The sequence below is a fragment of the Eumetopias jubatus genome, unplaced genomic scaffold (genome assembly GCF_037043125.1).
Source record: "Eumetopias jubatus isolate StellerSeaLion01/CBP00866 unplaced genomic scaffold, mEumJub1_p1.0 scaffold_13, whole genome shotgun sequence".
NCBI classification, from domain to species: domain Eukaryota; kingdom Metazoa; phylum Chordata; class Mammalia; order Carnivora; family Otariidae; genus Eumetopias; species Eumetopias jubatus.
Window position 1 is genome coordinate 75,429,942 of NW_028274819.1, and position 26,840 is coordinate 75,456,781.

The 26,840-nt window shown below is 50.0% G+C and overlaps 1 protein-coding gene across 1 annotated transcript in view; it reads left to right on the forward strand.

The window, feature by feature from the left end:
• The window catches only part of PANX1 (pannexin 1), a 48,231-nt gene extending 22,393 nt beyond the window's left edge, over nt 1-25,838 (forward strand). Inside the window, exons 2-5 of the mRNA XM_028119645.2 lie at nt 7,218-7,354; nt 18,793-19,019; nt 20,102-20,760; nt 21,290-25,838. Of these exons, the coding sequence (XP_027975446.2) occupies nt 7,218-7,354; nt 18,793-19,019; nt 20,102-20,760; nt 21,290-21,369 (1,103 nt within the window). The 3' untranslated portion in view covers nt 21,370-25,838. The remainder of the gene's footprint in view (nt 1-7,217; nt 7,355-18,792; nt 19,020-20,101; nt 20,761-21,289) is intronic.
• Nucleotides 25,839-26,840: the final 1,002 nt, after the last annotated feature.

Here is a 26,840-nt window from a genome sequence, read left to right on the forward strand (position 1 = left end):
TAACACCCATCACCCCACGTAGTCTTTTTTCTTGTGATGAGAACTATTTGCTATTAGCAGCTTTTAAGTATATAATACAGTATTGTAGTTTTAACTATAGCCACTGTGCTATATATTACATTCCCAGGACTTATTTATCTTATAGTCAGAAGTATTTTTTTTTTAAAGATTTTATTTATTTATTTGAGAGAGAGAATGAGAGAGAGCGCACGTGAGAGGGGGGAGGGTCAGAGGGAGAAGCAGACTCCCCGCTGAGCAGGGAGCCCGATGCGGGACTCGATCCCGGGACTCCAGGATCATGACCTGAGCCGAAGGCAGTCGCTTAACCAACTGAGCCACCCAGGCGCCCTATAGTCAGAAGTTTGTACCCTTTGACCACCTTCACCCATTTCATGTACCCCACCCCCATGTTCTACCTCTGGCAACTACCAGACTGTTCTCTGTTTCTAGGAGTTTACTAGATAAAACATCTAAGTGAGATCATACAGTATTTGTCTTTCTCTGTCCGACTTATGTCACTTACCAGAATGCCCTCAAGTTCCATCCATGTGAAACATGGCAGAAATTCCTTCCTTTTTATGGCTGAACATCATTGTAAAATTCCTGGGATTTCTCTGTAGGTCTGAACAAAATCAAAATGCTTAATTTTAAAAAAGGGGGGTTAAATACAGCAAAATGTCAATATTGCTTTAAACTCCTGGGTGTCTATTATTTTTTGTAATTTTCTGTATATTTGAGTTAATCTCAGATGTTAAAATTTTTAAAAATAAAGTAACATTTACATATACTAAGTACTATTTTGCCTCTTTCCTAGGACATTGAGTTCTTTTTGTGCCTTTTTTGCCCTGGTACCCAGGTCACAGAAATTTTGTTCACTGGATAGTCCTCAGGTTTTACGGCAGGTTCATACAAGCTATTCTTTCCTGTGGTGTAGACTTTCTGGGTTCTCCACCACAGGAAAGAAACTGCTCAGACCACTACTTAGTTCTCCAGTCTTTTCTTCTGGGTGTAATCTGGCCCCATGGTTCCGTGCAGCTGGGGTCTGAGACCAGCTTCCTTTTCTCCTGCTGCTGCTGCACTTAGCAAGCTGGATTCTGTTACGCTGTTTACGCCATCAATGCTAGACTGAATGAAAGCAGCCTCGTAGGTTCCGTCCGTCTGAGGCTCACCAGCTTGGTCGTGTGTTCCCTTTGTGTGGTCTAGTGGTCACCCAGCCTGGCCCACAGGTCGGTAGGTACCAGCTATTCTTCCCGTCCGTTTAGTGAGGGCGTTGTGCACCGATGGGGCCTCTGTCTAATTGGTTGGGCCCCGAGGGGGAAAACCATTCATGCTGCTCTGTACTGCAGGGATGGGTAGTGAAGTACCTCGGGACTGGGACTCATTAACAAGACGGCACTTGATTATGCCTGTCCTAGCTGACATTAGCCCTGGTTGGGTTCTCTTTAAAAGCCCGGTTTGGGGCGTGCCTGGGTGGCTCAGTTGGTTAAGCATCCGACCCTTGATTTTGGCTCAGGTCATGGTCTTGGGGTCATGAGCGCAAGCCCCATGTCAGGCTCTTCACTGGGCATGGGGCCCGCTTGGGATTCTCTCTCTCCCTCTCCCTCTGCCTCTCCTGCCCCACCTCCCTCTCTAAAAAAAAAAAAAAAAAAAAGTCAATTTGGGGTGTGGAAAACAGAGACCTGGTGAATTAATTTGGTTTAAGGGAAAACTTGTTTCAATTCAGTGCCGCCTCCCCCTTTTTTTTGGGCAGTGTGGGCTATAGACATTCTTACATTTTCGCACTGGTTTGAAACATGTATGTGCCTTGGGGTCAGTGCCTGCAAATGAAGGTGATAGTAGACCATTTGGGACTTCCAGAATGTACGTATTTGCTGTGTCTGAAGCTAGAGATGGCTTTGGGTTGATATCTCCTGGAGAGGTGAAAGGGGAGGAATTTGGTTCTTTTTAAGAAAGTTGCTATTCTAAGATTCTTGCAATCTTACTGTATTTTATCACGCTTGGGAGCTGTGGGTATTTCGCAGGAAATGACTCTCTGGGGCAGGTCCTTTGGCTCATCCCAGTCTTATATTGGAGTGAAAGATACTTTAAACAGTCAGACCTGATTTCGTTCTTGTGCTTGTTTACTGTTCTGTATTTATTTTTAAGAGCTGACCACTACCCATCTCTTTCTTTCCACACATTCACGGTCCTCTTTCTGTGATTATTCTCACTGAACTCAAGAGGTTATAATAGTTCTCAGGGTTTTTTGGCAACCTTAAAATCTAGCCAGAGCATTCAAATTCAGTGCTGTATAGATTGTGTTATGATCTACCTGGATCCCCATATCTGCATGTGTATACATGTGAGGTGTGTGTGTGTATAATTTACATTAAAGTGAATTAGAACTCATTTTTTGTTTGCAAAATAGAAACATTTTGCGAATTTTTAAAATGCTATATAGATAATAAAGATTATAATTCATTTCATCATTATTACACTCTTCTTTTGTGGGTGCCTCCCAGAACAAGCACCCCAGGATTTACTGTTTCCCTCACAGAAACTTTCCTGGCTGCTTCCTTCTCATTCTACCATCTCTGACCCAACTTTCTTCCACAGCCTGTGCTTTTTGTCTCCTCTTTCTTGTATTTGGAAGGTAAAGATGGAGACTTGGGTAGCGATCCCAGCCCTGCAACCCACTAGCCACGAGACCCCAGTGCCTCACTTTGCTCCTCTGTAAGAGCGGAGTAAAAGTGCACAGCAAGGGGTCGTTGCCTTTGCCTGCCTCCTGCTGCCCCTTTAGTCACTCCAGTGTGTTGGTTCCTTCAGCTTAGAATCTCTTCCATTCCAGAGTTCCTCAAAAGTCCTCCTAGCCAGTTAACTAGATCTTTCTGTTTCTGTTTTTATTTTGTTAAACCTGAGGTTTGGATGAGTTTCCTTAACTTGTCAGGAGGTCTGCTTCTGATGCTACCCCACAGTCGCCCGTGGCGTGAAGCCGCGGGGGCGGACGGCTAACGCCCCAGCACAGCGCCCGGGGCAGGGCGGATGTGTCTGGCCATCAGAAGTGGACCTGCGGCTTGCGCAGAACTCACAGGCCTGCTAAGCAGCTGGAGGTTAGTAACGCATCAAAACGAACAGAAAGCCATGAAAAGAGAGAAGGGCAGTGGGAAAATGAGGCCAGAGCAGGCGCAGCTGGTGTTCATGCTGGGAGAAGTGGCTGGCGGCCGGTCTGCCCTCCCCGCTCCGGTCCCCGCTCAGGCAGCGCTGCTTTCAGGTTCTCCACCAGCTGCTTCGGCCGCGGCCACGGGCGCAGGGGTAAGCTGGGCCGAGGGCCACCGGGGCTGCCACACCGGGGCCTGTGTGACCTGCTCCTGGGCTCCAGGCTAGGGCCGGAGGGCGGACGGACAGGGAGATGTCTGTGGCGTGGGTCCCTCACTTAGCAGGTGTCGTGCACTTTCGCGGGGCAGGTGAGCACACGTTCCCTCCCTGCAATCTTTCACCGCATCTGGCCGGACGCATAAATGTAAAGCCCACGGCTCCCTCTGTGCTCTCAGCAAGTCCAAAGGTGTGTTTCTTTGTTGTTCCCAGTGTAAACCTGAAACTCATTTCTTGCTTTCTGTACAGTGTGAAGGTACTTCATGTCTCACTAAAGCTACTCCCCAGAAATCAGAGTGCTCACCCGGCCACCACAGGGCACAGCTGAGTGGAGCGTGGGAGGTGCCTGTGGGTCGGCTGCGGGATCACTGCGGGATAGATGTGGGTCGGCTGCGGGCTCCGTTTGCTCAACTGTCCAGTGGGGCGGTGCTGTCTTACTGGGATGCTTGATTGAGACAGTAGTTACGACAGTTGTCCAAACCGTTGAAAGCCGCAGACGGGTGTCGCTTGTTTGATACAGGGTGCTGTGTGAGGTTGAGAGCCAGAAAGAGTGTGTGTGTGTACGTGTGTCCGTCCTGCCGGCCGAGAGTTGAGATACGACCGGAGGACATAAGACACACGTGCATGTTTATGCAGTCTGGTCAGAGGTGATTATCTGCATGTCTCTGATGGCTTTAAAGTGCTTGGGGAGCTCCGTGGGGAGGAAGCTTCGTGGACAGGGTGACATCTGAGCTGGGCTTTGAAGGATGGCCCATGGCGGTGGACAGTGCGGATGCAGCATTAACTTAACAAACAAGTACGGAACAGAGGGCGCCCCCCCCCCCGCCCCGTGCAGAGGGACTATTGTGAGGAAAGGCACAGATTTTAGGAACAAATCAGGCCTGTGCAAGCCACAGCAATAATTGGGTTGGATTGGAGCATCGGTTTGGATTTGTACCCTGGGCAGCAGGAACCAGCAAAAAAATGTTGAGCCGAGGGAGTGTGAAGACCAGAACTGGGCTTTTAGGATGAATAATCTGGCAAACAGTTTAAAACAGGAAGAGGGAGAACCTGGAAGCTTTCTGTACTGAAGACCGCTAGGAAAATATGCAAAGCACCTTACTTATTTCCCAATATTATTTTGAAGACTAAATGAGATAGAGGTGGTGGAAGTATGTTTGGAGAGATGAGTCAGGATGGCCCAGGTCACGAGCGTCCTAGGCTCCGGCAACAGCGGAGCACCTGCCAGATGTTCCTGGAAGCCAGGCTGGGCTGCTCCCCGCCGGTGGAGGTGCAGGGCTGCACAGCCCAGCTCACGGCAGCCCCCGTGCCCTCTTGCTCTGCCCTTCCCCTTACTCCCACCCCTCAGTTTGGCTCCTGCTGCTTCCTGGCTCTGGACTAACTTGGTTTCTCATTTTTGCCTGGAAGTACCCTTCGGGGCTTGATCTGTTTCCTTTCGTGGATTTGTTCTTGACTCTTTCCAGGAAGCTCTGCCCCTCCTGGTCACTTGGAGGGATCCCTTACTCAAACCACCTCCTTTCTGACAGACCCTGGCTCCTGGGACCTCCCCAGCGTGCCCTCGCTGCAGCGACTGGCCCAGAGAGGAGTGTTTTAAGAGACTGAGGGATCAAAATTCTGCCGTTACTCTAGTTCCTAGCTTGGGTAGGGGTTACTTTGAGCTTTGGTTTCATCCAGGGTAAAAGGAAGAGAAGATCTCCTTTTCTCCCTGTCTCTCTGATTTAGCTGTGAGGTTGAAATGAGGCAGTGAGTTAAGGGCTGCTTAGTGTTCTGTGAATATTGGTTGTCTGTTGTCTTTTCTTCTGACCTTCCATTCCAGATGAAGAACATTTACTTTTGAGCTCAGCGCTACCCCGGTTTCCATCTCTCTAGACTCAATTATATTTTCTTTCTTCCTCTTTCGTGAAAGCTTTGGTGTAAAAAGTTTATTTATGCTCTGGCACTTCCCACCAGTGCCTTGGGAGAGGTTTTGGAGGTCCCAAGACAGGACTTGGCAGCACATTTTCCTATAGAAAGAACGTTATGATGTGTTGGCTATGTGTACTGCAAGGACTATACCTAAAGGATATACAGGCCAGACAGATTTTCATGAAATCCTACTAGCGCTGTCCATTTTCATGAGAAGGCACTTAGATCCTCTTCTCTGGGCCAGTCACCCATCCATGTCTAACCCAGGCCTGTCTCTCCCTCCTGTGTGTCTGTGCTCAGTAAGCCTTGGTGGGCGGGACTGCCTGGGCAGCATTTAGCAAAGTCATGCTAACACAAGAGCTTTGTGAAGTTAGCCCTGTGGCTTGGCGCTGTTCTGACTAGCCTATTTTTATAAAATGGAGGGTCTCAAGTTTAATGGGATATGAGAATTGAAAGGTCCTGGAAATCCATGACCTACCCCCAACTCATGTTTAAGCCATTCCTAGATGGCAGGAACTTACCCTATTACCGGACATTTTCGGATGGCATGTGACTTTTCATAGCCATCTCCTGTAAGGGCTCTTGCCGAAAAGTCTTTCTTGATGTCTGCGGGTAGAGAAGTCTCCAATGAAGGGGGGGTGCTCTGGGCCCGTTGTACCTCCTCCACCACAAGAATCTGCTCCCTGGACAACATCCCCGTTACTGCCCTGCCCTGCCACAAGTATAAATCCCACCTCCTCCCCAGAGGGAGCTGACCCTTTGGGGCTTTTTCTGTCCCAGAGGCTAGGGAAGTCCACCTGAGTGCCTTCCTACCATCCTTTCCCCCTCTGTCTAGGGTGGGCATGCCCCCACTCTCCAGGCAATCACAGCACCTGCTAGTTACTTCATACAGAAGAATGTGGTACTTAGCTACTACTGGGAACCAGGCAGTGTACTGAGAACACAGACGGTGATGCCAGTGTCCGCTTGGAGAGCCTTGGCTTCAGAAGGTGGAGTGACCTGAGGGCACCCATCTGTGAGTGGCAGGGTTGGGTTTGAATAGAACCAGCACCAGAGCCCAAGCCCTTAGCATCTGTCCGGCCGCACAGGGTGCGGAAGACGGCGTGGCCGCTCTGGGCCTGAGCCACAGGTCCCCGCGCACACGCTCCCACCTGCCCCCCCCCCAGCCCACCCCGCACCTGTCCCCCTCTCTGCGGGTCTGCACGCTCCCGCTCAGCCTTTGCTTTCACCCATGCCGCCTTTTTTCTTGGAGGAGACAGAAAACTGCTAATTTGCCATCTGGTGACTTACCGCCAGATGTTCCTTTGGCCTTCCCCTCATCAGGCTCAAAGTTCTGACTTCTCTGTTCTTTTTTAAAAAGATTTTATTTATTTATTTGACAGAGAAAGAGGCAACGAGAGAGGGAACACAAGCAGGGGAAGTGGGAGAGGGAGAAGCAGGCTTCCCGCTGAGCAGGGAGCCCGATGTGGGGCTCCATCCCAGGACCCTGGGATCATGACTGGAGCCAAAGGCAGACGCTTAATGGACTGAGCCACCCAGGTGCCCCCTGACTTCTCTATTCTGAGGGACTCCTCCTCTAGTCCAGATTTCTGATCGACCCTCCTCCCCCTGCCCCTGCCCCATAAACTCCCCCCTCTTCTCAGTCCTCACCCACATTCAAGCAGCCCTGTACATGTCTCCCTGCGCTTTGGGCCCTGGTTCTTTTCCTGGCCGTTTTTTCTTTTTATAGTGGTTTCACACTTCTTTCCAGAGCTTTCCCCAGCTGAGCCCAAGCTGCCAGCATCAGCCGAAAGTCTCTCCAATAGCCTAAATACGAACCTGGGCGCTGGGTTTTAGTTCTGACCTACGCCTGGCGTGGCGCTCCGTGACTTCACTAACACGGGAGGGAGGGCTGGGGGGCGAGGGGAGGGCGGCTCCGGACCCCACACTCGCATTTATTTGGCACTGTTTTTGCTTCTCAGGTACCCAGATAAGCTGTTTCTCCCCAAGTTCCTTCTCCTGGCGGCAGGCTGCCTTCGTGGATTCGTACTGTTGGGCTGCCGTTCAGCAGGCCTCCTTGCAGGGCGATGCCGGACGCCTTCCGCTGTGTCTGCATAAGGTAACCGAATCTCACCTGTCTGCTCTGTAGCTGTGGGAATGGGGGCCCCGAGAGGCTGTGCCAGTCCACGGCCACACAGAGACCATGGCCATCCCGCAGTGCAGACACGCGGGTCATAAAGAGACCCCAGACATGACTCGGTCCAGCACCTTCACTAGCCGCTGAGGAAGCTGAGGCACTCTTTGGATTTTAGCTCCGTACCAGGGGGCGCCTCTTGTGTCTTAGTCCCCTTCCTGCCCTTATTGCCCAGCAGCATCTGGCGCAGAGTAGGCTCCCGGTGCGTTTTGGATGCCTGGGTGGGCAGTGTTAGACAGGGACAGAGCTAGGACTCGAACCTAGCTTTGGCCGCTGCCTTCTCACTGCTCACAGGGTCCCTTGGGAACAGTAAGGGCCAGCATACACTTTAGTTTCTTCTAGACAGTGTGTTGCTAGAACATCAGGAAGCCTGGTGATGACTCTCTCCGGGGGTGTTGGCTGCAACACAGCCCAGGACAGATTCCTTTGCTTTCTGATGGGGCCAGATATTGTGGAGGCACACTACATGGGCAACGCCCATGTCCGACAGAGGAGAGGTGCAGACAGTCAGGAGCTCCGTGTTAGGGGAGTGGTGGAGGTGGCGGTGCATAGAGGATGGGCAGTGGGGAACTTGAGCCAGAGTTGGCCAGGTTTGTGCAGGAGAACGTTCTCTGTGTAATGAAGTGGCTCCAGTAGGTCTTCTCTGTGCATAAAGAAGTAGGACTCTCCGTCAGCCTGTTATTATTTCGATCACTGGTTCTTTTGTCCATCATGAAAACAAATAGAAGATTTGTGTTTTGTCTGCTTTTCTCCTCCATTGAGGAAAGAAAGCATGCTATTTTCTGAAGAGCCAAAGGCTGAAGTTTGATTCTTTCCAGCCTTGACCTATTGTTGAACACATATCCTTCTTTCTAAAAAAGAACAGTTTAAGTCCTTTGCTATGACTCAGGCCTCTTCCCCAGTTTATTGCATGCCATCAGGCACAGTGATGCCCTACAATGACTTCTTTCTTCTTTGGGGTTGGGCTTTTCTCTTAAACATTTAGCCTTAGCGTCCATTGGGTCCCCATCAACTCTGCATGTCTTAGTAGCCAGGCCAACCAATAATGATATGAGTGGCCATAGTTCCAGAAGCTGAACAGCCTTGTTTGCAAGTCGAAATCCATGCTGTTATAGCTTAGGTGCCTTTGTTACAATGCTCTTAGGAGAAGGGAGGTTGTAACTAGTCGCCGGGCTGGGCATTAACGGAGCCACAGAAGAAGAATGTATAATCTGGCTTGCCCAGTATAAGAGCTGGCAGGGACGGTAGAGATTGTGAAACTTTGAGAGAAGGAAGAAACTCAAGGATTTTGCTGCAGTATAAGGTGAAGGGCACGTAGAGAGAGCAGGCTGGGGACCAGGACTAGTTGCTGGTCTAGACCTGGACTAGAGTCAGGTCCCTGGCTGTCCAGTGCCCCTTCAGTAGAGAAGGAGAGACCATGTGGAGCAGTGGGGGCAGCCCAGCCTTCAGTCTCCAGTGTCAGTGAGAGACTGAGGAGCTCTCTTTCTGATGGTGGTAGCCCAGCTTATTTGGATGGAAGTTTGGCTGAGAGATCTTTCCAGATTCACAGGGCTGGGGACAGAAATTAGAATTGGGACCAGCTAAGCTGGAAGGACCCTGGTCAACACCCCTGGCTTGAAAATCTGTTCCTGGGGAGTAAGGGATGATCCTAAATGAGACCAGCCCTCATGGGGACTAGAGTCCTGGTTTCAATCATTTCAGTACTGATGGAATGAGGAGGTAGGGGGATGGTCAGCATCTCTAGTCTGCCTGCCAGCCAGCAGCAGGAATAAATCTTCTCCAGAGGCAGGTAACTTCATCCAGAGCCTCAAATTCTTGTCCAGTTTTTCATGTGTAATTTCAGCAGTCGATAAAAAAATAACCAACGTACAAGAGAACCGAGTCTTCCTTTGGGTGGTGTTTTGTGTTGAATTGTATCCCTTAAAAGATGTATTGATGTCCTAACACCTGTACCCTCGAATGGGACCTTCTGTGGAAATAGGGTTGTTGCAGGTGGAATTAGTTAAGGTGAGGTCCTACCAGAGTAGGGGTGGGCCCCTAATCCACTGTGACTGGTGTCTTCATAACAGAGGCGTTGTTGGCCCGGCCAGACTCTGTGATCATAGCTGCTTTGTTTCCACACTGTTTCTTCTTCCGGTGTTTTGTTTAATTGTGATAAAATACACACCACCTAAAACTTACCTTCCTAGCTGTTCTCAGGTGTGCAGTTGAGTGGCGTTCAGTACGTTCACACAGTTGTGTGACCATTGCCAAGATCCGTCTGACCTTTCTCGCCTTCCTAAACTGAAACTCTGTACCTGTCAAACACTGACTCCCTGTGTTTCCCGGCCCCCACTGTCCCGCTGTCTGTGTCTGTCTTCTGTCCACCCTCTCAGGGCCCTTCTATAGCTGCAGTCCCGTGGGATGTGTCCTTTTACATCTGGCTTATTTCACTCCGCATAATGTTTTCAGGTTTTGCTCACGTCGTCGCATGATCAGAATTCCCTCCCTTTTTAAAGCTGAGTCACACTCTGTCTCACGTGTTGACTGTGTCTTGTGGGTCCACGCATCCCTCCATGGGCCCCTGGGCAGCTTCCGCCTCACAGCTCTCCCAGTGAATGCTGCCACGAACACGGGTGGACGGGGATCTGTGCAAGGCCCTGCCTGCAGGTCCTGGGGGCCTATACCCAGACGTGGGGCTGCCGGATTCCTTCTCAACAGAGCTCTTCCTGATGGTTTTCTTCTGGCCTCTCCACATTCCGTGGACTCGCGATTGCCGAGCTGGCAAGGGCCCTCGGTCTGCTCTCCGAGGACTTTGCCCCCCTCTCCGTGTGTCCTCCACTCCTGTGGCCACCGTGCTCTGAGTTTGTCATTACCTGGAACTACAGTAGGGCACCCCACTCCCCACCAGCACCTCTTGCCCTCTGAGGCCCTCCCCGCCACTTTCAGAGAAAATGGAAACTCTGACGTGAGAACAGCCCCAGCTTCCTGCCGTCAGACTGGCCAGATGTCGCCAGCGCAGCCCCAGCCGTTTCCTTCCCTTCCGAGAAATGGCCCCCCTGACCGATGGCTGGACCCCTGTGTTCTGGGCCCCCGTCTCCCTGGTTGCAGACACATCGCATCCCCGTCTTTGTCTCTGCATCCTCAGCCTTCCCTTCCTGCGGACTCTCTCCCCAGGCACGTTTTGGCACATCTCTCCACCCGAGCGCTCTCCCCACGTCCCTGGCAACCCCTCTGTTGCTGCGTAAATGCTTGCCTCCACCCCCCCCCGGGCGGGGGGGCTTATCCCACTTGACTTCTCTCAGCCGTGCGGTCCTGTGAGCCATGCTCTCATTCTGCAGAAGCGCTCTGGACTCCTGGGGCAGGTTCTCCTTAGCCAACTCCTTTTCCTTTGCCCATCACTGAAAAGTTGGGGTTCCTCCGGGGCTCTGTCCTAGGCCCCTCCCTTTCTCACACTGCCCCTGTCCCTGGATCACCTCACCCGGCGTCTTGGCGTCCTCCTCTCTGCCATCAGCACCTGGGTCTTCGTCTGCAACCCCCGCCCCCCCTGAGCTCCAGATCCAACCCCAGTGCACCCGAAGAGCTAGCGCATGCCTCCAGCACATGTTCCCTGCCCAGCCCCACTGTGCCCACCACCGTTTACCCTATTCCCTCAGCCAGAAATCTGAGGGCCACTGTGCCATTGTCTCCCTGCTCCATCATGTCAGCCGCCCAGCCCAGCGGTCCTGCTTTCCCACACGGTCTTGTGTTGGGTCCCTGGCCCCGCCCATGCCATTCTCTCTGGCGGACTCCTGCCGTGCGCTCTCCTGTTGCCCGTTCTCTCTGGCGGACTCCTGCCGTGCCCTCTCCTGTTGCCCGTTCTCTCTCGCGGACTCCTGCCGTGCCCTCTCCTATTGCCCGTTCTCTCTGGCGGACTCCTCCCGTGCACTCTCCTATTGCCCGTTCTCTCTCGAGGACTCCTGCCGTGCGCTCTCCTATTGCCCATTCTCTCTGGCGGACTCCTGCCGTGCGCTCTCCTATTGCCCATTCTCTCTGGCGGACTCCTGCCGTGCGCTCTCCTGTTGCCCGTTCTCTCTCGCGGACTCCTGCCGTGCGCTCTCCTGTTGCCCGTTCTCTCTCGCGGACTCCTGCCGTGCGCTCTCCTATTGCCCGTTCTCTCTGGCGGACTCCTGCCGTGCGCTCTCCTATTGCCCATTCTCTCTGGCGGACTCCTGCCATGTGCTGTCCTGTTGCCCTCACTTCGTACTCCTCCTTTGCCCCTTCCCGCTAACATGCTCTTTTTCTTGCCTGACTGTCCTTTCCCTAAACAGAACCCTCCAATGTCCCTACACAATGTCTAGATTTCTTTTAGAAGTCAAGCTATTTTGGCCACCATGGTTCTCCCTCCCACTGGCCCCTGCGAACCCTGTCACCCCAGCCTCACCGCCAGGCCGTCCCCACCACCCCTGGGCCCCGGGGACCGTGACTTCCTGTAGCTTGCACGTGTCTTGGCCGTCTCACACACACCTTCCTTTGAAAAACCTTCCCTGATTGCCCCTCCCCTCTAATCCGGCGACCTCCTAATGTGCTGTTCTGGTCTCAGCTTAAATGTCCTGTCCGCTTGGAAGCTTCCTCTGAACCTCTAGACTGAGGGTTGTTGCCAAGTCTAATCGCTTTCAGGGCCGGGTGGGGTCAACACAAAGTAAGACCCAGAGGCCGCTATGTGGACAGTAGACCGTACAACCTGCCTCCAGGCAGTCAGATCCCAAAAATGGGGTGCTGGGCAAGCAAAACATCAGCTGCACCGCACTCTGGTCTCTCTTGTGTGTTCCCAGAGCAGCCTGTCCTGTTCCTGGAGCAACCATGGGAGGTGGCAGATACTCACCTTAATTCTGCTGAAGTGATTCTTTATTTCTAAGCCTGTAGGTTCCGCGCAGGAAGAGCCCACGCCCATGTCTCATGCGGCAGCATGCCCCTGGGGCAGTGCGTTGCCCGCGGGGAGTGCTCAGAGCACATATGTGGAAGTGGGGGGAATGAAGCAGTTTGTATGTCCTGCTCAGATCCAGGCTTCATCCTCCAGGAGCATCCTGAGTCCAGGGTGAGGGCGTAAAGGGCACAGGGTTTATGGGAATGCTCCTCAACTCAGTTCTGATGCCAGACTTAAACCCAGGAGGCCCAAACTCCCCCCAAAGAAATTATTCACTGGAATATTTAAGTGTATGTCAGTGTGGAGTTTGTGGGCCTGGTATAATCAATGCTGTGATTTCTCCCCAGCTACTTTTTCACGTCTCCCTTCCTCTTCCTCCTCCACTTACTTCTGGTGACCTCCAGTAGCTCTAAGGAACGATTTTTGTGGAAATGTGTGTGCATTCAGGGGGACCGGCAGGTGGTGCTCTAGGACTCTTTGATAACGGGTCTTTTTTTTTTTTTTTTTTTGAGTGTTTGTTCTTTGTTCAAGTTCATAATGTAGGCAGCTGCTAGGCATGATTTTTATTTTCTGAAACAGGAAAGCAAGGTTTTGGCTGAAAAAAAAAAGCCACAGAACAAGAAAATAAAATTAACAGAATGGACAAATCTTTAAGTGGATTCACTGAAACTTAGTTTGGAGGGATCCTTTGAGACTCCCAGAAGAGAGGTTTCCAAACCTTAGCATTACCCCCGGTGGGAGGTGGAGGAGGCGGTTTGTGAAAATCCAGGATCCTGAGGGCCAGGAATCTGGTTTTCTTCAGCTTCCCAGGAGATGCTGATACTGCTGGCTCGCCTTGGGCTCCCCTGTGGGCACCACTCATCTAGACCCATGTTTCGCAAACTCTTTTGCCCCTAAGTCATCTGGGCCCTTGTGGAGATGTAGACTCGGGTTCAGTAGGTCTGATGGGGCCTGCATCTTCCCATCAATTGCCCAGGTGATCCTGAAGTTGCTGCTCTGTGGACCACTCTCTGGGAAACAAGGATCCAGAGCAAGGGACTGACAAACTCTAAAGTACATGCTCCAGCCAAATCCAGCACTTCCATCACCTATTTCTGCAAATAGTTTTAGTGGCACATGGCCATGCCCATTCCTTTACACATTTCCTGCATCTACTCTCACGTATGCACCAGAGGTCCTCTGGCTCACAGACATTTATAGGAAAAAGTTTGCCCGCCCCTGATGGAGAATTCTAAAGGCCTCCCAGATGATTCATTGAAAGGGAACTCCCTGCCTCCCAGAACAGTTTGTTCCATTTTCATACAGATCTTTAGGAGCGTTTGTCCTTTCTTCCTCATGACTTGGTTCTGATTCTGCTGTCAGGAGCCTCTTTCTGCTTCCACACACAAATGCTCTGCTTACCATCCTCTCTTCCCTAGGTCTCTCCTCGTGCCAGGACCCTCCCTGAATGTCATGAGTCATGAAGCCTGGGGATGGGTACCGGGTGTCTTCCCTTGAGTGCAGAGTAGAATGGAGTACCTGCCTTTCTTCTCTGTCCTCTGTAAGCTGCTCGCGGATGCACTAGCCTTTCTGCATAGCCCTGCACTCGAGACTTCCCAAATTTGGGATTATCTTCAAAGTGAGTTACTGTCTGAACAAGACGTGGCCAAGAGCAGACATCTCCCATGTTTCTTTTTATACCACTTCCCCAGTGCAATTTGTTCTTGGTTTACCTGCTTCCTGCCTTCAGACCATTACTTCCCATCTCTTCCAGCATTCTCTTTTTGCCCCACCGTCAGGTCAGGATCCCGTGTCCCTCCCTGCCCCTCTTGGCCCCTCCTACATATTCTCCTTGGATGAGCCCAGCCATTCTTGGCTTCGACCATCTCTGTGTGCTACAAAATCCTGAATCGTAAGGTCAGCCAGATTTTTCCCCTTTATTTTCAGCTGCCTACTACACATCTCCACTAGGATTTGAGTTCTTGAGTATGGGTATCTTACGTTCACAAGCTCTCATCTCCTCGGGCTGCCTCCCACCTCACTCCCCTCTGCTTGGAATCCATTCCTTCTTGTTTCTTTAGCTCAACTAGTGCTACTACCACCCACACCCTTGCATAAGCTAGAAACCCAGAAGTAGCCTCTCTTCTTCCTTTCCCATCCGTCAATTCCAAGTGGGCAGTGTCTGCTCCTTGCGCTCTGTGGCTCTTACATCCGTCTCCCCCCGTCCCCACTGTTGCTGCCTCAGCCCAGCGCATAGCCCTCCCCGCCGCTCTGCCATCCTAACCTCCTGCCTTGTCTCTCTCCTTCCCACTGGGTTCCCTTCTCCACGGTTGCAGTAATCTCTCTCAAATAAATTGTCATCATGCCCTGCACCGGGGGCTTCCCACCGCCTATAACGTGGGAAGCCGAGGGCGTCATAATTTAGTTCCTGCTTACGCTTCGTAGGGGTTCCTAGGGCTGCTGTAGCAAATTACCACCCACTTCGCGGCTTGGCACAGCAGAAATTTAGTCGCTCATATTTCTGGAGGCCAGGAGTTGGAAATGAAGGTGTCAGCACGGTGGGTTCCTTCCGGGGGTTCAGAGGGAGAACTCTGTGCCTCTCTTCTCATTTGTGGTGGTGGCTGGCAGGCTGTGGTGTATTTCCAAATGAGGTCCCGTTCTAAGGTTCCGGGCGTGAGTTTTAGCGGGGAGACACCATTCAACCTAGTACATCCTTCCAACCTCAGCTCTTACTACGTCCTCACTGTCGGCTTGCTCGTTTGCTTTGGTCCCCTGGATGCATAGGAATTCACTGGGCAGAAAAGGGGAAAGAATTCCACGCAGAGGAAAGTGTGCATCCGAAGGGCCACAGAAAAGGTGAAATTTGAGTGGAATCTTACTGTACGAATAGCATTCTTGTATGTTCTTGTTGCCTCACTGTACTTGAAGACCTAATTCAGATGTCACCTCTGTTGTAAAGCCTTCCCTGATCTTCCGAAGGACATTTCTCGTTGCTCAGTACTTAAGTACCTACGTATTTAGTGGCCACCACTTAAAAGTTTTATTTTTTAGCTGGTATTCCCACCTGGCCCTGCTCCCAGGCCTGATGGGTTTTTTGTTTGTTTTTAAGATTTTATTTTTTAAGTAATCTCCATGCCCCACGTGGGGCTCAAACTCATAACCCCGAGATCAAGCATGGCACACTCCACTGTCTGAGCCTGCCAGGTACCCCCAGCCCAGAATTTTTTAAATGGATTTACCCATCTGCATTTAGTGCCATAGGCCATGAGCACATACATTTCAGGGGAGGAGCTGTTCAGTCCTCAGTTGAACCCATCTTCACCTTCCACGAGGTAGAGGGGATTTGAATGCAGAGGGAGGTTGTACCAGAGCCCCTCCAGGCTTCCTTTCTTCTGGAAGTTCTATTGTTCTACAACCCCTTACAGAAACAACACAAACTTTTAAGGCAAACAGACTGGAAATTGTGCTGCCGTTTGGTTCTACTTTGCTTTGAGGAGCTTCGCTGTCACTGGAAGCACTCAGTGCTGACATGAACCGCATAACAGGATTGTGTGGCCATGGCTTTGAGAGATGCCGAGTGTCTCAGACCTCGTTTGGAGCAGACAGAGCTCATGAACAAAGCCATTCCCATCCAGCCATTCCCATCCCTAAAGCTCGGCAATTTCCCCATGCTCCTTACACAGACAAAAGGATTTTAAAGACTATAATTTAATGCTTTTTTGGATTCCCATTTCTATTGAACTGATTTTAATACCACCTTGTTACAGAGTCACTGAAAGTCACATTTTCATTTTTGATGAAAAAGAAACAAGAGGCTTTAACTGTGGAGAAAACCAAGCAATGGGGCATTATTCAGCTGCATTCCTTGCTTGCAGAGGTGATCGAGGTATGAGGATATCTGAGGAGAAAGCAAACACCCAATGTGTAATAGCTTTAAACACTCATTTTTCCAATTACAATGAGCTATAGCTGATCTATTCATTGGTACTAATTATTGCACCACATAGGCCTTTGGAAAAAGTGCCACAGACTGTAAACAGTCACTTTTTAATCCAGAAGAACAGTTTGAGGTAAAATTCTATTAATTCAAATAGCTTTGAAACAAAAGTGACTTGTAAAGGTATCCCACAGCCCCAGATTAGAAATAGCGTTCTCCCTGTAGTTCCCCAAGAAGATGCCTGGCTCTCTTAGAGGGTTCTGGAAGGAGCACAGACTGTCTCACATGGTTAAATTTTTGTGCTACCAGGCGCCCTTCAGAGTAGGTGTTTCTCGCTGTAGCCAACTATGAACGACGTAGCCAGAATTCCTCGGATCACAGCCTGTTGTACGTGTCATGGTGCAGCACGCCTCTGCAAATCGGGTTAATGGTTTTGAGAAAGCCCATCCCAGGCCAGAACCCCAGATGGAGGAGGCAGTATCGGCAAGGGGGCTTTTATGCATCTCTAACTAAAATTTAACATTGAAAAATACATATCATGCAGGCAACTATCCCTAATGATGTTAGTGGCATCTGTGATTTTGTCACAGAGACCTTCACCACTTCAAAGTTGGGTGTTAGACCATGTGTCAGATCCTAATAAATGTGTTAATAAGCACATATAAATTTCTTTTTTAATGTGATAACTCTCAATTATCATCTACTTTTGTGAACTTTTAGGTATTATTTTATACATTTAAAGATAACTATTTTGGGGCACCTGGCTGGCTTGGTCAGTGGAGCGTGTGACTCTTGATCTGGGGGTTGTGAGTTCATGCCCCACGTTGGCTATAGAGATGACTTAAAATCTTTAGAAAAAATATTATTCTTCATGAAAAACAAGAAAAGACCTGAGAAACTATCACAGAACCAAGGAGACGAGGGAGACATGACAACTCAATTGACAGACCCTGAATTGGATCTTTGGGCGGAAAGAAGACAACGCTGGGACCACTGGAGAAACCCAAGTGCAAGTCTGAAATTGAGTTAATGACGGCTTCTTAGTCTTGACAAGTGGACCACGGAAATGTAAAGTGTTAACGGTGGGAACACCAGCTGTGTGTCATTCGAGAACACTCTGTACAGTCTTTGCAACTTTTCTGTACATCTGACTGGATGGCGAGAAGCCCAGTGTGGGGTCTGCTGCTCACTCTCAGAGATGTGTGGGGTGGGAGTTCTCTGTGCTCTCGAGGCCCTCACTGCTACAGCTCTGAGGAAATGGGAGAGACCAATCCAAAGACGGGGAGAAGTTTTCCAGAGTAGTAAAATAATTTGTGCGGTATTGTGGTGGAAAAGGCATGGCTCTGGGTTCAGAGAGGGCAGGCTTCATATTGTCCCCCGCTCCAGCTTTGTGCTCTGTGGCCAGAGGACACTCTGGGAGTCCTCATCCCCTTTGTGAAGGGAAACCATCAATAAAGGCCTTAGCAGGGTCTCTGTGAGGACTAAAGATATGATGTGTCCATGAGGTAGCCCTTCCGTTGGTTGTAGCTTGTGTGCTCTAGTACATTTTACACGCCAGGCACCACGCTAAACAGTTTGCACACATTATCTAACTTAATCTTCATGATACCTCTATTACACGACCATTCCGTAGATCGGGAACCTGAGAGTCAGAGGCTCAGTGAACCTCAGCACCCAAGGACACAAAGCCGAACTTAAATTCAGATCCATGCTAACTATAGTTCATTGTCTTCCTCTGCCTTCTCTTAAGGCTTAGCCTTTCCCGACGGCCCAGCGGCCCTGGTTACTGGGCGCTCTTTGCTTTCCCTGCCTCCGGAATCCCCTTGGGTTTGTTTTGCACATACATCCACATCCAGATGCTCTCTGTGGGGCTGTGGCCCACGGCGGTTGGCTTGTCTGGGCCTGAGGTCACTCAGCTGTATAGTGAGGGTGTCGGGCTGTCCTCCACTCTCTCCCGGCATGGACGGTCCATTCTGCATTCTGTGAAGTTTAACTGCTTAGGCTGGCTGTTTGATGGTGTGATTACTGGATCACTGAAGCCACAATTTTTCTCATTTGTTTTGGGCGAGTTTGGCATTTCTGTGTCATTTTCCCCAGATCGTAGCGAGAGGGGGAAGAAAAGAGCTCGAACATTAGTGACCTCCTAAAACCACAGCAGTGAAAAACCAACCCCCAAACCAGAGAGCCCACTGTGACATTTACCTGTTCCTTAATTGGGATTTTATTAAGGGATTACACTAAAGGACATGGAAGTCATTTTATTTTTTTGTTTCCTTCTGTGATTAGGGAGGAGACGCCATGCGTCAGTCACCACGTAGTTGCCAGTTATTTCAAATTAAAGTCTGTTGAAGGGGGATTAAAAAAAAAAAAAATAGTGATGGTTTTGTACCCGGGTGGATGAGTTTAGCCTTAAGTAGTTATGAGGAAATGAGCCCGATTTCCGTCCTTGACGTGGGCATGCACATTGGTCTCAAAACGAGAAAATGGAGAGCAGCACTTGGACCCTTAGGGTCCTGAGGTGAGGGGTCTGTGGATCCCCTGATTGGCTGTCTTGTTTTTCAGTTTTTCCCCTACATCCTGCTGCTGGTGGCCATCCTCCTGTACCTGCCCTCCCTGTTCTGGCGTTTTGCAGCTACTCCTCATCTTTGCTCAGATTTGAAGTTTATCATGGAAGAACTTGATAAGGTTTACAACCGCTCAATTCAAGCCGCAAAGAGCATGTATGATGATCAGGACGTGAGAGATGGTGCTGGCCCCGTTCCGGGGCTTCCTGAGAACATGGGGCAAAGGTAACTCAGCCCCCAGCAGGTATCTTGGCAGGCTTTGGGGTATGAGGTCTCAGCCCTCCTCCTGCCCATCTGGGCCTAGGGTTCCCACTATAGTAGGTGGGGGTGGGGGGTTGTCATCCACCTGCAGCCGTCTGTGGGAGCCAGGAAGGCCCACTCTCCCCTAATCTCATCCCACCTGCCTGCCCCAGCACCTGTCGTCACATCCAGATGCTTTGCCTTGTTGAGGGGAATGCCACTGTCTCATGTTCTGAAAGGCAGGTATGTGTAGCTGGGGTGACAGGTGACAGCACCAGCTACTTGCTGACTGTGACCTACTCCGTAATGGAGAAGCGCAGAGGGTTATGGGGCTGCTGAGCTTGGAGAACTGGTGAGAGAGAAGTGGGGAACGAGTAGGCAGCACCTTGTCTTTTTCACATTCCTCCTCTGGTTCTTGTTCTCAACAAGGGTAATCCTATTAATAGCTCTCATTTTTAAAATAATCTATCCCAGAGACTGTTTTCTCTGGGTACCTTATCTCAGCCCTCACCACGTCATTACAACTAACTGCCTTGATTTACTGCCTCCCTCTTCCCTAGATAAAAACACTGTCCTCCAGCTTTCAGAGGGAGGGCTGGGACCCCAGCCAGGCCCGTGTGCCCTAAGTCTGAGCCCCGAACCCACGGAGTGGTCTGCCTCCCGCGCCTCGCCCGGAGGAGGCCCATGCGTTCAAGTTGGGCCAGAAAGTCTTGTTTATTCTGCACACCTGAGAAAATGGCAGATTTAAAAACAGAATAAGAATGGTCCACATGTAGCATTTACTAGGTGCCAGGCATTATAAGAATTTACAAATATAACTCATTTAACTAACCAGACCTTCTTTAAAATACTAAGAGGGTGAGTGTTCTGTTGTAATTTTTCTTTTTCTTTTTTTAAACCTGATTTTATTCCCTGATACGCCAGTGAAATCAGAGGTAAGGTAGGGAGGGAGAAGGGTGTTTGAGATTTTTAGTGTGATACTATTCTGTGTGTTTACGTCTTTGATATTTGATCTTAGTAAGGATTATAAATTTTTTTTTGTATTCCCTTGTTGTTGTTGTTTGTAGTTTGTGGGAGATCTCTGAAAGCCATTTCAAGTACCCGATTGTGGAGCAGTACTTGAAGACAAAGAAGAACTGTAAGAACTTAGTCATCAAGTACATCGGCTGCCGGTTGCTGACGCTCAGCATCATACTGTCCGCGTGCGCCTACCTGGGCTATTACTTCAGCCTCTCATCGCTGTCTGACGAGTTTGTCTGCAACATCAAGTCCGGGATCCTGAGAAATGACAGCACCATCCCCGATCGCTTTCAGTGCAAGCTCATCGCCGTCAGCGTCTTCCAGTTGCTCAGCCTCATCAACCTCGTGGTTTATGTGCTGCTGGCCTTCGTGGTCATCTACACGCTCTTCATTCCCTACCGACAGAAGACAGACATTCTCAGGGTGTATGAGATTCTGCCCACTTTTGATGTCCTGCATTTCAAGTCGGAGGGGTACAACGACCTGAGTCTCTACAACCTCTTCTTGGAGGAGAATATAAGTGAGCTCAAGTCCTACAGGTGTCTGAAGGTACTGGAGAATATTAAGAGCAGTGGCCAGGGCATCAACCCAGTGCTCCTCCTGACTCACCTTGGCACGATCAAGATGGATGTCATGGATGGCAAGAGACCGGAGCCTGTGGAAATGACGACAGAGGAGCCGGGGGACCCAATGACGGAGCTCAAAGGTAGGGTGAGCTCTCGGGGCAGAGGCTGAGGAGGCCCACGGAGCACCTTTGTGGCCGTCCTTCACCAATGAGCAACAGTCCTGCCCCCGCCCCTCATCAGGAAACCATTTTCCTGTGCGGTCTTAGGTGAAACCCCTCAGTACTGGGAGACCGAGGGAAAGAATGGGTGCTGCCCCTGAGCTCCAGAGGAAAGTGTGCCTTCTCCTGATCTCTCTTCCTGGTCATTCTCTCGAGGTCTCTGCCCCAGGCATCCCTCCTTGCTGTCATTCTTGCGTATGCTTGTCCATTCTGTGGGCTTTGTCCCCATGTCTCTGGGCCTCTTGCCCGTTGTTCTCCATCTCTTTCAAAAGAGACAAATTCGTTGATTTAACCGTAGCCCTCACCTAACTTCACTGTGCCCCTGAAATGTGGCTAAGAAGCAAACCCTGGTAAGGCAAAGAACACGAGATTGATAGAAGAGTAGGTAGTTCATGCTGTCGGTTCCTGCTGTGTGACTTTTGTCATAAATATTTGTTTTCTGTTTTGACAGATTTGAATGAACCCAGTGAAATTAAAGTAAATAACGGAGAGACGAATGCTCGACAGAGACTTCTGGATTCTTCCTGCTGATGATTTTTTTTCCCCTTGAACATGAGATCCGTGACTTCTGTGACATGGGATTTGTATTGGCTGTCAGGTTCCCAGACAGTTCTCAGTAGAGCTACTGAGCATGCCTTATTGAGTCCCCAATGAAAATGATGGTCCACAGAACGTTCTAGGAGAATGGTTCATGAACTCCTGATGAGCAGCACCATGGAGATGGGTCAACCCCAGCAAGTGTACATGTATGAGTCCTCATCCCATGGAGATGGGAAGGCTCATCAAAGCAAGAGTCTTAGCCCTGTTTGCCTCAAAGAAGCACCTTTCTGGAGAGATGCTGCAGTGAGACTCGGAGCTACCAGCAAGGACTTCAGTAGGCTTTTAGTATTTGTTGTGTGAAATAATAATAAACCTGTCAGGATACAATTGTAACATGAATCTCCTATGTGCCCTTAACGACTGTTGCACAAGAAAACCATTCACTGACCAGCGGGGTACCTGCTGTTGGCGGTGTCCTCCACTTGGGGACAGTGAGGCTCCTGTGCCCGCAGGCTCTGCGGTGCACCCTGCTGCTTGTCCCCGAAATTGCGGCGCCGGCTCTGCTCTGGAGGGCTCTGGGCCCCCGCACCGCTCCACCTGGAATCGTGGTGAGCAAGGCAGGGCCCCGGGGACATTTACTTGCGATTTCCGTACAGGAAAGAATGCTTCTCACAGAGCCCAGTGGGGAAATCTGGACATACAGAACAGGCTATTTCAGTCCGTTTTCCAAGGGGTTCTCTGCAGGTCCTTCCTCTCTTAGCAAAAGACTTGAAACAGGATGTTAAGCAAATGAACAGAACACAGAATGCTTTTTAAAAAAGAAAAAAAAAGGGACATTTTGCTTCTTATGATCAGAACGTATAAATGACATCTGCCATATGGTGTGCTTGGAACCAGACCAGCTTAACGGTTTATTTTATTTATATTTAAGCACATCTTTTAAAAATTCATTTTAATTTAGAATCCTGGGACGTCAGAACTGAGGCCATTTGGGAAGGATGTTCTAGCGTTGATGGAGAATTAGAGGATAAATGTTACAGATGGATATATAACACTCAAGCATTATTTCGTAAACATTTAAGGCCAGTTCAGAGTATATAAAAACCTTTCCCAGTTCTAACCATGGAAATAGGTCCAAACTATGTTTACATTTTATACAAAACCCTTTAAAATTCTGTCCGTGGATCTGTTTTTATTCTTAGGAAGTTAACACATTACTAAAGTGAGTAATCCTCAGGAACCTCAAAGTTTACATTTGGCTCCTAGGGAGAGTTGTTTACTTAATCTAATTACCGTTTGAAAAACAAAATTTATATAAGCTGCTCAGAATATTCTGAGAATACTCTACTCTCTTTTCAGAATACTCACAGAAGCGGGTTTTAGTTGTGCTCCTGTGATGGTGTCTGAGATGGAAAGCTAATGATAAGTCTTAAGGATGCAGTCAGTGCTTTAAATTATTCTTATTACATGATATTTATTACTGTTGAATTAGTGTGACTTAGAAATGGTAGGAACCTAAATACTCCCATTTTCCTTCATTTTTATATCGCCATATCCAAGCGTTCCATCACAGCTCTCCACATTGGTTTCTTTTTATAATTTGAAAAGATTTCTGAGAGCTTTTTCTGATATACTTTTTTTCCCCAAAAAGCTTCATCTTCTTTATAGGTGGCCCCTAATTTGTACTTTGAAGTGGTAAAATAGATCCATTATTTTAGGAAACCAGCAACTCCCTCAGCCCTGTCACATGGAATCCTTCTATCAGAGTTGATATAGTTGGAGTCCTTGACCCTTCTTCCTCTTCCCTGTTCCTACACACTGAGCTCCAGTAGGTCCTGGGATATCCCGGGCCCGTCATGCTTGTCATGCTCGGCACTGACTGTTGGATATAACGAATAAGGCCGGTCCCCATCTTTGAGGAGTTTACAGCCTAGTCACAAGCAGCAAAGGCAGAGGCAGGTACAAAGAAGAGTAGCCACGATAAAGGCCCTTGCAGAAAACTCCCAGCAACTGCTCTGTGTTCATGGGAGACACCATATTGTTTTCCTCTCCCCAGAGCTTCTGTAGCTGCTGGTCTTGAGAGTCTAGTTGTAGTTTTTCCCAGAGGCTCTTTAGCCACCAGTCCTCCAGTGTGAAGCTAGGACAAAACAATAGCAGAGTGGTTTTGCCCAGGAAGGGCTCCACTGGCCTTCTGCACCTTCCCTGGCAGGGAGGGGGGGGCAAGTCTGTGGTGGACATGGAGCTGCCTGTGGGGTTGGCCGTGAATGACCGTCGTGGAGCTAAGAGGCTGAGGTGGATGCCCGGCCCTACATTCCAGCATGGGGAGAAAGCATTACCAGGAAAGTGAACTCCTCCATCCCCTGGGAGTTGCTGGCTTACAGGATGACTTTCGAGGCCTCAGTTTCCTGACGGTAAAGAGTCGTCCAGTGCTTTCTACAAAGGGACAGACAGATCGTGACTGAGGACCCCAGGGCTACTGACTTTGTTTCTGGCTCACGTCTTCCTAGAAAATCACCAGCTGGGACTGGACCCAATCATCCTGAAAGCAGCGTCCGGCCACCTGTTTGCTTTTACCACAGGACAGGCAGAGACATCCAGAGTAGACCTTTTCAGACTTCTGGGAAGTTACAAACCCGAAATATTTTAAAAGGTACAAACCCTCCCCTGCGATGCACACACAGCATGAAATGCACCATCAGGGCCCGTCCTTGTGCGTGCTCTCGGGGCCGGAGCCCAGGCCGCCCGGCCCACAGTGGAGGCCTCTCGGCCCTTGCAGGGAGCAGCTGCTTCCAGCAGTGTCTCCATGCTGTGTTCACGTAGTGAGATCGTGTTTGCACACTTTCAAGTGTGCTGTACCTTCTGAGGAGTGGAGCTCATTGTCTAGAGTCGGGCTGAACAAGCCAGTTAAGACAGTGGGTGGATGGCAGCATCCTGGAGCGACCCGGCCACCGCCACTGACCCCGTTCAGCCTCTTCGAACACCTGCGCAGTGCTTTGTCCGACTTGGTGGTTGTGCTGGTGAAAATGCTAGCAGCTTCCGGCTGTGCGGCAGGTCTTGTTGCATGTTTGTGTTTGGTCTGTGGAAGCCGAGCCTCTGTCCTATCCGAGAATGAGCCAAGGTGGGGCGGCAGGGCGGACGCTCCCACGGGCGGAGTGTTGCACACTTTTTCAGGTGTGTTCGTAGTGGGGTATTGTGCTTACTGTCCGTCCCGGGTCCATAGATGGTTTACGACGACGGCAGTTTTTAATCTGCTGTACTGTAAGCTAACCCAGCGGCTGGCGGGTCATAGGCATTCTGTAAATATTTGCTGAACACACGAACACGCTGTTGGGAGAAGGCTCGTTTGTTAGCAACTGTGATCTGATTTGAAAAGGCACACGGTCCTCTGCAGGAAAGGAGAGGGGAGACTCCCTCAGCCTCCTGGTGGAGAGAGGAAGATTTGTGTAAATGACTAGGTCTCTGCGGCTAAGTAGTGGCAGTTCTTAGCTGCTTCTTGCGGCCCCTCTCCAAGTTCAGTACAAGTTCGGTGTTGCCCTGCAGTGATTAGCGAAATTGAAGTTTTGAAGCTCCTGATCTCAAGTCACTTCCCAGAACAACCTCTTGATTTGAAATGTGCAATTAGCGCTGATTGGGGTTTCAAATGAGGGCATGGAGATGAAATGGCCCTTCTGGGCAGTTGGCCAGGGGGGGCCTGTTTTTCACAAATAATGTGAAACCTTGAAAGGGCTGGCAAAAATGATAGTCACTTGTGGAACATAATAGATGATAATTCACCATTGTTTTGTTCGGCCAGCTTGAAATGAAATGTATTGTTTGGGGGGGAGGGTCTCTTCTTAGGTGTAAAAATACTCTGTCACTTAAAGCATGCAGTTCGATCAGTGATTGTTCTTCGAGTTCTTGAAAGTTGTTAGAGTTTCTCAGGCCGTGTGAGCTTTCCCCTGCCCCCCCCCCCCCCATGAGGAAAATCCTCGTAGAATTCGACAGTGTCACAAGTGTTCCCTACAAAAGCGGACGCCATCCATTCCTCTTTAACAAGTTGGCTTTTTGAAAGCACTGTAATTACAATCTCATGGAGTTCTGTAGAGTGGTGCTCTAGGCGTACTTTAAGTTCTTTTTAATGACTAAACATCTTCAAAACTTTTAAAGAAAAATACACGTGTTCTTTTCTGCTGTGTCATTCGGTAAGAACGATCGATTTCTGCTCCACACAGATCAAAGGATGACAGCGTATCAGTGTTAGAAAATGATCCTTAAAAAAAGCACAAGAATCTTGAAAGCTCTGCGGTTTGGTGGTTCTCGCTAGGACATTTTAGATTCCTACGTAAGTCACTTGTCCAAGTTCTGCATTCTGATCAAGCTGCCTTCCCCTTAAGGAGGGATCCAAGGCTGCCCGTGTCTGTAGCGAAGGCAGAAACGATGTTTTCGTTCTGCAGTGTTGCACCCACCTCAATAAAACTTCTCTCAGTAACGAAAAATGTGTCTTGTGATATTTCTTGCCTTCTCTTCAGGGAGGGTGTCACGGGAGATGAGTCCTGAAATGTCATGAGGCTCAGGGCTTCTTCCTCTCTGCTGGATACATCAAGTTCAGCAGGCGTCATGGTACTTAACATCCACCTGGCAGGAACCAAAGGAAGAAAGTCCTTGATGAAGGGCCCACAGCGTCTGTAATTTTCAAAGCCGAGATCGCATGCTTTCTGATTGGGGATTGTGTGCCGGGGCTTGGCGAGGAAGAAGTGGAGACAATATGCCACTAAATATGGGTTGGCCCGCCTGCCTCTCTCCAGAGGGAGACTCCCTTATACGTGGTGACTTAACACAATTTGCTGCCGTAGGTGATAAATCCGGGCCCTCCAGAGTGGTATTACGGTGCCTGGCTTAAAGTGAGCCGCCAGCGCCGGCGGCAGCCCTCTTCACCTCCTTGTGCTCCCCAGCCACCCCCCACGGTGGCACCGCAGGGAACCTGGGAAGCTGCACTCGGTTCCTGTGGTTCCAGAACAAGTCTCCACAACCTTAACACCTTAAAGCAACACACCTCTTTATCATCTCATGGTTTTCAGGGTCCAGGGTCTGCACGCCGCTGAGCTGGGTCCTCTGCTCAGGGTCTGACAAGGTTGCAGCAAGGTGTGGACAGGCTGCATCCTCCTCTGGAGGCTCAGCTGGGGAAGGAGCCGCTTCCGAGCCAGCTCGGGTTGCCGGCAGGACTTACTTCCTTCTGTTCTGACTGCCTGACTGCTTCTCACCGACTGTTGGCTGGAGGCCGCCCATCCCTGCCATGTGGGTTCCTCCAACGTGACTGCTCTTGTCATCAAGCCCATAAGGGTTGTGTCTCACCTCAGGGAGGGCCCAGCCCTACTTGGAAGAGTTTATACCTGCTTACGTCATGCCACTCAGGATACTCCCTCAGGATAGACTCAAAATCAGCTGCTTTGGGAGCTTAATTACATCTGCAGAGTCACTTCAGC